At 43.5% G+C, this 10,461-nt stretch overlaps 1 protein-coding gene and 1 long non-coding RNA gene across 8 annotated transcripts in view; both read left to right on the top strand.

Moving 5' to 3' along the window:
• The first annotated feature begins 535 nt into the window (after positions 1-535).
• Positions 536-10,461, top strand: part of DCAF6 (DDB1 and CUL4 associated factor 6) — a 75,071-nt gene continuing 65,145 nt past the window's right edge. For 2 of the 7 annotated variants that reach the window (XM_059871921.1, XM_059871912.1), the window contains exon 1: positions 539-723. In XM_059871921.1, coding sequence (XP_059727904.1) covers positions 630-723 — 94 coding nt within the window. In that variant the 5' untranslated portion in view covers positions 539-629. Of the gene's footprint in view, positions 724-10,461 lie in introns of all 7 variants that reach the window. The other 5 variants (XM_059871902.1, XM_059871892.1, XM_059871929.1 and 2 more) reach the window with 4 other exon arrangements.
• LOC132340815 (uncharacterized) lies at positions 813-8,690 on the top strand. The gene is made up of 2 exons (XR_009490016.1): positions 813-8,117; positions 8,489-8,690. It is a non-coding gene; the product is annotated as an uncharacterized LOC132340815 (long non-coding RNA).

Genomic DNA, 10,461 nt, shown 5'->3' with positions numbered 1-10,461 from the left:
CGCTCTGATTGGTCATCGCTGAAGGGGGCGGAGCGAGACGGGGAGCTGCGCGCGGCGCTATTGGCTGAGCGCGCTGGCCCGGGCACCTGGGGAGAGCTGGCGCGCCCACCGCCCTCGCAAGGGCACGGGCGCCCGGCTCGGAGATGGCCGCCTCCGCTTCGCTCTCCCCTCAAGATGGCCGCCGCAGGGGAACCCTGCGCTGCGAGTAATGCGCCCAAAGCCAAGATGGCCGCTTTGCGGCTTCACGTCGCTTCACCGGACAGGGCGGGTTTGTTCCCGGCGGAGCCGGGCGCGCTGACGTCACCGTCCCCGCCCACGACGCGCCCTCCCCTCAGTCGAGGAGGGTGACGTCAACGGCTCGCGCGAGACGCCCATTAATCTCGGCCCCCTCCCACCCCCTCCCGCTCGGTGGGCATGGTCCCGGCGGCTGAGGTGGGCGTGTCCCCGCTCTCGGTGGGCGTGTCCCGGACCCGCCGCGCCTGTGGCTCGCGGTCGGTGCCTCGGCGCGAGGCGGGCGCGGGGCGCGCGCGCGGGGCCCGCTCGGCGGTTCCCATGGTGATCGCGCGCGCCCGGCCGGTCCCGGCGCATCCCCCCCGCTCGGCGCGCGCCGTTCCCGCCCTCGCGGGGCCATGTCCCGCGGGCGCTGCCCACACCTGCTCTGGGACGTGCGCAAGCGGACCCTGGGGCTGGAGGAGCCCGGATTGCTGCGCAGGCACTACCTCGGTAAGGACGGGCGCTGCGGGGGGCGGGGGGTGCCGACGGGCTCCGGCCGTCCTTGGCGCCACACCAAGCGGGGAGGGGGCCCGGAGCCCCTTCCAGGCGCCGCCGCTCCCTCGCTCGGCCGCGCTGTCCCGCAGCTCCGAAGTTTCCTGCGCCCCGTGTGGGGCGGTGAAGCCTTTTCCAAACCCACTCCCGGCCCTCCGCGCCCTCAGGGGTGGTCCGGGACACCCTGGCCCCGTCCCTCCACGCTGTCGGGGTGGCCCGGGGCCCGCCAGGACCCCCCGGTCCCTCGGTGCGCGGCTCCGCTCGCCCGCCGCCCTTGCTTCCCGAAGGAACTGTTGCACGCCGAGATCCAGCCGGGAAGTTGGGCGGCGGCTCAAAATAGCTCCGGTGTCGGCGTTCCGTGCCCGGCGCCAGGCAGGGTCCGGATTTACCGGCGCTGAGCTGCCGGAGGCTGGGAACAAAGCAGGTAGACGCCTCCGGGATCATGGCGCGGCCGCTGTCCCGGCGCCCTCGAGGTGTTCCCGGGGCTCTGGGGAAGCCGAGCCGCTGGAACGCGCTCAGTGCCGGCCGGTCCGCCCGCCCTTTGTGTCCCCAAGTGCTCCGCGGCCACCGCGGGGTCCCCGCAGGCGCCTCAGCCCCGGGCTGCCCTCGCCTCCATGTCCAAGCCAGGAATTTTCACTTTCCAAGTTAAAGCCAGCGCCACTTTTAGTTCCCGAGGCCCCGGGGAGGTTTCCGTGGCGTGAAGGAGCTATCGATATTCTTTGTCGTGGCTCAGGTTCTGTGAAAAAACGTTGCTAAAAATATTTTTAAACACTGGCATTTATTCGTGAAGATCCATCGTAGTGGCACTGTGGATTTGGGAGGGTGTCTCTCCGGGGTAGATGGCTCGGTGGGTCGGGAACGCGTTCTTTTATGATCGTGTGGCAAAACAATTCCTGCCTTGGAGTGGAAACCTCGAGTACTCGAGATAGAGCTTGATTTACAGCGTTGTAAAACGAGTGTCGATCTGTGCTTTCCCGGCTGTGCTTAGTGGTAATGGTCTGTCGTTTGGTTTTTTCTTGGTGGAATTTAAGGTGGGATATCACATTACCAAGCCTAACTCAGGAGTTTTCTGTCTGTAGTCCCTGAGCGCTCAGTAATCCACAAAAGGTTAATCGAGGAAATCAAGGTTATTGCTCGTAGGTTTCTACCGATTACAGAGAGGGGGGTGTGTGTGTGCAGTGCACAAGTCCCTTGGAAAGAAATGTTGAGTCCTAAAATAAAAAGATTAAAAACTAACGATCTATCTGCTTTTGATTTTGGTTATGTCTCAAGCTGTGTTTGGCCAAGCCTTAGCTGAGGATTGTTCTAACTTTTAGTGATCAATCCTTCTTTTTGTCTGCTCCAGTTGGAGCAGAAAGGCTCAATGTTAAAATTAGGACTATGGTGTGCAGATTCTGAAGAACTGCCTTTTTTTTTGAAGAAGACTATTGCTGTTTTTTTTTCTTCTACTTTTATGTGGTTGTGTCTCTGAGAGTTGAAGTACGAAGATTTGAACAGTAGAAATCATCTTCCCAGACTTACCAAGATGTCTTTTCTGGATTCTGCTCCAATAAAATGCACATAACTTTGGTTAAAAACAGAACTTTGATGCCTTGGTTAAGGTCTCATATTTACTGTTCTTCTTGTCACCTAAACAAGTTCATTTGCTTGAGAGCCTTGAAAGAATAGAATCTAGCAAAGCTTTCCCACTGAATTGATGTTGAGATCTGCATTGGTGGTGGCAAGACATGCTCAGTCCTTACTGACTCCTGCTTTTCACCAAGGGGTTGGCACAGGATGTGCTTGTCTTGTGGAGCTGCTGCACTTTTACCCCAAATGGCATTTATGGCCTTAATAAACCCACTGATTGGGCTGCTAGTCGGGTGTGGTTGTTCAAGTGCAGATTTCCCAGAAAAGAGGTCTGTTGTTGTGCCTTCTTCTGTGCAGGGCAGTGTAGGTGTGGGTCTTTTCTCTTTCAGACTTTAGCAGCTCTGTGTAGGAGCTTTGTTCTCTGACCCACTAGTCAAGACTGCAGTGATCAGCTGGGTGCCACTGGTTGTTGGTCACTGCTGGTCTGATCTGCGTGGGAAGTAAGGCCTCTTGCTATTTATAATTTATTTTTTTTAGTAGTGTTTCAACAGTCTGTCAGAAAAAAATGGAGGACAGGAATTTCATTGTAACTTAGGAATAGTATTGGGAGACTCGAGGCATTGTCCATGTGCATTTTTTTGTTTTTTGTTTGGGCAAATTATTTTTTGCAAATTTGTCTAAACAGTTATGTATTCAGATACAAAATGAAGTAGTTTATATATCTCTTCTTTGCTTGCTGCACTTTTTCAGCCACCAAATCAAAGGAAAAGTATTTTAGCAAGTCCATGACTAACAATGCAGTTGGGAGGAAGATGTGTCTGTGTGGATGGTACTTGTTTATTGAGCCCTTCGCTGGGATGGTTGTGTTGTGCTACAGTGTGAAATATCAGAAATATCGACAGTGACCATGTTTTGAAGTTAGGCATCTAAGAACTAATTGTTGTTTCCTATTTACTCAGTGTTTTAGTTTCATGTGAACTGGCAATCAAGTGGCACTCTATAAATAGCCTCTCCCAGCTTCTGAAGACAGCTGCTCCAGGAAGGATCTGTGTAATGTACCCTTCCATGCAGATAGCTCACCCCTGGAATTTATTTTGGAATTTATTTTGCCTTGCAAAAACTCTGTCTGATTTTGCAAGATCTCTAAATAATTGCTCTGAAGCCCAGTCAGTTCTGGACAGAGTTCCAGAGAAACAGCTCATGAAGATGGGGCTGTAGGTGCATCCCTGGGATATGTCCTTCAGATGTTATCCTTTGGTGAGAGCTCCTGCTGTGATGAGAGAAGGAAGATGTGGGTCTCAGCAATGTATCTGTTAGCTACGTTTCCTTCAGCATTTGTTGGCTAATTAGGCTCAATTTCAGACAGCTCTTGTATTTGAGGTCTCCAGAGGAAGGCGGGCCTGGGGGAGGCTGTCAGCAACTCTCTTTAGTTCAGTTTAGGCATCCTCTTAGCCTGGCACTGGTGGGAGGAGCCCTGCTGCTGGATCCCAGATGGAAACTGAGTTTCAGACTGCTTTCAGTAGCGTGTGGTGGGGCTTTTACCCTGAAAAACATTGGTACAAACTGTAGGATCCAAGTTAAATTCTGCCTTGAAGCTGGCAAGTGTAATTACTCAGGATACTTTCACTGGAATCTCCAAATCTTGCAATTTTGTATCATTGTGGCAATGTTTCAGCTTGGAGTGAACAAACCTGTTCTGGTGGCAGGTAAAGTGTTCTGTGCCAGCACAATAAAGGCCTCTGTGTGGATTAAATATAGCATATAATGATCTGGCTAGAGAAATGGCAGCATGGGTTTCTTGCAAGAGAGAGGAATCCATAATTCCTCTGAAGTATTTAATGTGATGGGTTTATTTGCTTTTCTGTGAAGGCTCCTGCTGCCAAGAATGGCTCTGTTTAGACAGCAGGAAGAATGAAGACTTTTCCTTTTTATTTTTATTTGTTTTGGGGTTTTTGTTTGAGTGGTTTATTTTTGCTGTCTGACATAGCAGGCTATCCAAAGAAAAGTCTCTCAGTTTAAAAGAAGAACTGATGCTGTATTTTAACTCAGAGTGGTTGTTGGAAGCTGTGGTGCTTCATACAGTGGAAGCAAATATCAAAATAATCAGCTCTTTCCAATCTCTGATATCTTCGTGCAGATACTATTTCCTGAAATCTTCATTCCTTCTTTTTCTTTTAAGTTCAGCATATATCTTAAAGATAGCATTGTGGTGCTTTCCCATGAGCTCTCACTCCTCCTTAAAAGATTGTTTCATATCTTTCTAAGTTTTTATCATCCTGGTTTTTAAGATATGGGAAAAGTTTGATGTCTGTAAAAAACTCACTGCAAGGAAACCAGTAGTTAGATTCATTGTGATAGAATTTTGTAAAGCTTCAGCAGTCCTTAGTAAAAAGAGATCTGTGAATATTTGTATGTAGGGAGAACTCACCAAATCACTTAGGTTTCAATAGTTCCCCCTCTTTATAGGGATGAACCTCAGTAACCCCAGAGCTAATTACAGTTTTGAAGTTAGTTGATTGGCCTGCTCATAAGTAGGGTTGAAAACCAGGCAAGAATAGCTGTTATAACTGATTAGTTTGGATACTGACTGCCTTCCATTCATGTCAGTTTATAAAACTAGTAGTGGCTGGTTGAATGAAGATAGAATTGGATGTTGCTGTTGAACATTTGGTATTTCCTAAAATACATTGCCCAGAGTGTGAGAGTGCAATTAAAATACTTCCTTAAAATACTGTAAACTTTCATTCTCTCTTTTGCTTTTGCTTGGTCAAACAAACCAAACAAACCCAGCAGAAGGGAAACTTGAATGCTGGGGAGAACAACCAAAAAGAAAGGCATTATTTTCCCCAGTTTTTGCTCCAGCTATATTTTAACATGTGGTATCTCGGTCTTTGAAAATAATGCAGAGTAAGAAGGGTCAGAGAGCTTTAACATGATCAGCTTTGTAGCTGGTGCTCTTGTGGACTTGGAGATGGGCAGAGTATTTAATCAGCCTTTCTTCTTAAATTCTTTGCATTATACTTTTGATGTTTAGTTTTTGGTTTTTTGTTTTTGTGAGTTTTTTGTTTTTGTTTTTTGGGATTTTTTGTTGTTGTTGTGGTGGTTGTTGTTGTTTTTGTTTTTTGTACACTGTTATATTTCATGTCCTAAACCTCTGGAATTAATTTTCTTTTCCACCATGAGTTAAAACCACTCATCTGTCACAGCTAAACTCCAGATCTGGTAGAGGTGTTTTATGTTATTTCTTCTTCAAGTCTAACAGGTTAACTGCTGCTTGAAAAAGAAGCATTATAAATGTACCTGATGGTCTGATTATGAGAGCACAGTTCTGTAGTGATATATTCTATTACACTTCAAATACTGTGTGAAACTTTACTAATTGAAGTGTATAGAACGATGTAAGTGAACTCCTCAGATTTTTTTTGTTACAAGTTATTTCTGAATAATAGAAATAGGCAGAGGCAGAATTCAAGTTCACTGTGTAATGAATGACTTGGAGGAAAACACATCTGTAGAACAATTTTTACATGCTCAGTCTAATATTGGAAGGAGGCAGGAAACGTTAGGAAGGCAGGAAATTTGGTGTAGTCATTGGATCTTCACTGGTTGTGTAGAAAAGCTTAAGATGCCTGAGAGCATTGCAGAAAAGAGATGTAACTTTTTAATTGAAAAATCCACAAGAGAGGACAGTGATCAGGTATTGCCTTAAACTGGATGTCTTTGGAGTTTTTCCCCCTTGTTAATAAAATCAAGGCTTAGTGACTACAGTCCTAAAAAAAATTACAGATGGGCTAATGAAAGAACAATGTGGCATTGAGACCTGTTGATAACAAATTGAATTTGGAGGAGTTTAATCAAGAGACTGTGTCTGAAATGAATTCCCTGATACTATCTCATTTTAGTTGGTACCAAGGAGCAGAAAGGCACTATATGTATGTCTAAAACAGCTTGTAGGAAAAGATATGAGGGGTGATCCTAGCATACAGGATTAATGACTTCTTTTTTTTTTCCTACTTCAAAGTAAATCAGCTCATATAATAAAGACACCCATTTTAATGCCTTTAATGTTGGTAAAGGATAGTAAAAGCACAGTGTGACAGAATCATCTGGACAAAACAACAAAAAATGCTGGCTGGTAATAATTTAGTAGATATCAGAAAACCAGAAAGAGATGTGAGCCGGGAGGAAGAATTAAGGTTAGATGAGTATTTCTGTGGCCTGAGTGCTGAATGTTTAGCTTTAATTTCAGTTTAATCAGCCTTCTGTTATCTTTGGGCTTATTTCAAGCATAGACTAACTGAGCTATGGGAGTGAAGAACAGGAGACAATTGGACCTGCAAGGGGTACAGCCATGTAGCATTAATCTAGGTAATTTGACAACTTTTTTTGCTGTTATCTTAGAAATCTTCACACGTGGTTGATATCATTGACCTTTTTTCAATTACATCTTCCTGTGTGTTTTGTGGTTTAATTGATATAGTTTGTTACTGCTTCTTTCTCTACAGTGTTGTCCCATTTTACTTCCATTCAGTGATGACGTGTTGATGATAATTTTTGTGTATTTTCTTTAAAAAAAAAGGAAAAATTACATGCAGGGTCTGGTATTATTTGGTGCCTTCTGTCACTCTGTCCTAAAATAAGAGAATTATTTCCAGTGGCTGTTTTTAGGATGCTGGGGATTCATAGTAGCACAGCTTCTGGTTTTTATGTACAAACAAACGCCAGTTTGTGTGAAACTGTAGGCCCTTATGGGTCACATTATTATGTTCTTTGGTGGGATTACTTTGCAGAAACCTGCTTTTTGGGTTTTGTTTTTTCTTTTTTAAATTTTTAAAAAATTATTATACTACTGCCTAGATCAGAACTTATCAATGAACCTAGTTACTGAGTTTTTATGTTTTAATTTTCTAAACCACCAGCTGTTTTGCTGCTGTTGCATTTTGACATATGAATTAAAATGGAAGGTGGATTTCTGGCATTATATTTGGCCAGAAAGAAATGATGAAAAATTGGTATAACTGTTTCAGGCTGTTGATTTTCTGTCCTTCAGAAATTCAGGAGGCCTTTCCAGTTGTCTGCAGATTTGTCATAATTTCTTCAAATGGACAGAACTATGCAGATGTACTTTTTTGATTTTAAGGGATTAACCTTATGTGTCATATCTGTGATTAACAGAACATTAATCATGGGTGTTAATGGCTGCCAGGTAGTAGGAGTGTGTGTAAGTGGGTTGTAGTCCCAAGGCTTTGCATGTATTATAATATTTGAAATATACTAAGTCTTAGGTTGCAAATGTATTTGCTTTTATCCTTTGGAGCCTCAGTGTTCTTCTGCAGACAGCTGGAGACTGCAGACATTTGTGTGCACTTCTAATATATTTTCATTTTTGATTGCAATATTTCATTGCATTTACATTGTGTGCTCTTAAAGACTGTGTTTGTACAGGAAATGTGTTTGCTTTGTAAATAACTGCCTGCCTTGATGCTGAGTATTTCAGACAGCTTCGTAGTTAAGTTGTACCTTGATCTTTTAATAATGAGCTTTGATACATGAAAGCTGTCTCTCGCTGCAAAAACAAGTCGTGTACAGCATGTACTGGATTTGTATTTCAGGATGAGGCAGGGATGAGAGATCCTTTAGATTTCTTTCCTTTATTTATTTATTTAAATTTTTTTTCCCTCCCATAGCTTTCTTCCAGTTGGATTGCTTCCATTAACTGCATTAGGGCAGACCATTAAACCTGCCTGTGTTCAGTCACTTCCAAGATGTTGCACTGCAGCTCTGTGAGTTCTTGTGACTTTGCATGTGATTCCTGATCTTCTATCCTTGAGTGTCCCCAGAATAGTTTAGTGGGATATTACTGATCATGTATCAAGAACCTGTTGACACTTGAGACCAGTCCTGTCCTGTCACTAAGGAAAGTTCAGACACAAACTATGCCAGCCTTTGAACAAAGCTGGATTTTTCACTGGTTGAGTGCAAGTCTTGGCTTTTTTGTGTCACTGGAGCTTAGTGAGCTGCTGATTCAGATGTGTCCCAAGTGCTCTAGTGTGTGTTGAATCATTAAATATTGAATGTGAATATCGTGAGATGGAATCTGAGTCACATCAGTGAATTTTAATAACCCCTTATTTTCCTCATCTTGTTCTTCAAGGATTTGCAGGCTTTCCTCTTGGAAGATTGTGTCATCAGTGCTGACTGTTCTCTAACAGATACCATGGGCAAGATGAGAATCTGTCCCTTCTCTTCCCTGTGAACTTGGTGTGTTCTGAACCATCAGTGCTTGTTCAGCCCTTTTTGAACTGCTGAAACTTCACCAAAATAACAAACTGTTAAAATTAAACTGTTAAACCCAACCCATCTCTGTATTTAAGTTGCATTGCTTTGTTACAGTTATTGTAGTCTGTTCCTGTTATTTACCTTTCTAGGAAATGAGGAAAAAATCTGGTTCCTTTTTAATTTAGTTTTATTTTAAAAACACTGTTGTGTCCTAAGAACTCTCTTCAATAAAAAAGGAGTCTTTGGAGTTGAACAGGTTGTTTTTTGTCGCCTAGGATGAATACATGTAGTTTAATGCAACAGGCAGTGTAATTTTTAAAGGGTTTTTCCACCCCATTTGTTTTTAAACAAAAGGGGTTTAAAAGGGTTTTTTTTCACCATTAATTTTTAAATACCCAGCTATAATTTAACCTATGTCAGTACACTGTTAACTTATCGGTCATCTACCATCAAGACTCAGCTTTCTACTTGAACTCAACTTTTGATATAATCTGTCTTCAATCCTGGGCAGTTTCCTGGTGTTTACATTTGCAATCTTATGGAGTTATGACCCATATCTGTTATGGTATCTATTTATCTATTTCCCAAGTTCTCCCAAACAAACTCAGCAGCATACAATTCCTATACTACCCAGGATTAAATGGTATGGTAAATTAGGCAGGTATGCAGAATGTTAAATGCCTTAATTCAGTTTCATGCTGTCCAAGTTCTCAATTTCACTTGTGGGAAAGGCAGCCCCTGGGGTGTTTTTTGCTAGAAGACATGGCTATAGATATGCTGGTAATCTTCTGTATAATCGCTTCTTAATCTGTTTAAAGATGAGTATTGAGTTAGCTTAAACAACTTTAAATAGTAGCCTTTGATTTTGCCTGGAGCCCTTGTCTGGAATTGCTGGGGTTAGTCCTGCTGTAGAGTGGGAGAAGCAACAGCCTCTGGCAGGCACTGGAAGGTGATAGCAGGACTGGTGACAATGGGGGCACACACCTCCTCAGCAGCAAAGAGGACATTCCTTTAGGAATGCTCTCTTAAAAGCAGATTCCACGTTTTCTTTCCTTCTCCTAGCCATTCTGCCTGCTCCAGTGTTCATTTTGCCTGAGTGCTTGGAGGTGGGAGACCCTGCTTCTGCTACAAGCAATTTTAACTTCTGCACTGGGTTGGAGCAACACTGCATTTCAGCTTCCATGCCATCTTTTCTTGCTGGGAGGTGGAGCTCTTAAGGAACCTTCCGTGTCACCGTGGTCAGTAGTACCTGAGAACATAAAGCAGAGTTCCTGATGGGTATTTCTCCAAGCGTTGTTCAGGATTGGCTGGGTTATTACATTGATGTCATTTTTATAAGAAAGTATTCGACATTGCTGCCCACATTGTTTCAGATGAAGACTTTTAAAAGTCAAAGGAAGGCATTTCCAAAGATGTATTGAAACCTACAGTAATACTGTTTACTCCAGCTTGCAACAATCTGCATATAATTTATTTTTGCCTTCAGTTAATAGAAGCATCCTGTGACTTTTCTTTGGAGAAGAAAGCAGGGTACAAGTGTATTTTTCTTGATCTGATAACTACTGTTTTTGTGTTAGTATCTGTTTTAGAATTTGGAGGTGTTTCTTTGGGAGGCCTATTTTAGTGCTGGTGGAGAAAACAGCAAAAGCTTTTGCATGTAGTTAATCCTATGTCCAGTTAATCACTTAAGCTATGCCAGATAGTTTTTCTGTTGAGAGGAGTAAGGTGATATGGGTTATCTTTTACATAGATAGAGCTTCTCTTAGTTTTGTCATGTGAATTTTGTCTTCTGCTCTATAGAAATTAGAAATATTTGTGGCATAATAGAAACATTTCAAATGCCTTTTG

The sequence above is a fragment of the Haemorhous mexicanus genome, chromosome 2 (assembly GCF_027477595.1).
Source record: "Haemorhous mexicanus isolate bHaeMex1 chromosome 2, bHaeMex1.pri, whole genome shotgun sequence".
Taxonomy (NCBI): Eukaryota; Metazoa; Chordata; class Aves; order Passeriformes; family Fringillidae; genus Haemorhous; species Haemorhous mexicanus.
This window is presented reverse-complemented; position numbering and strand designations above follow the sequence as displayed.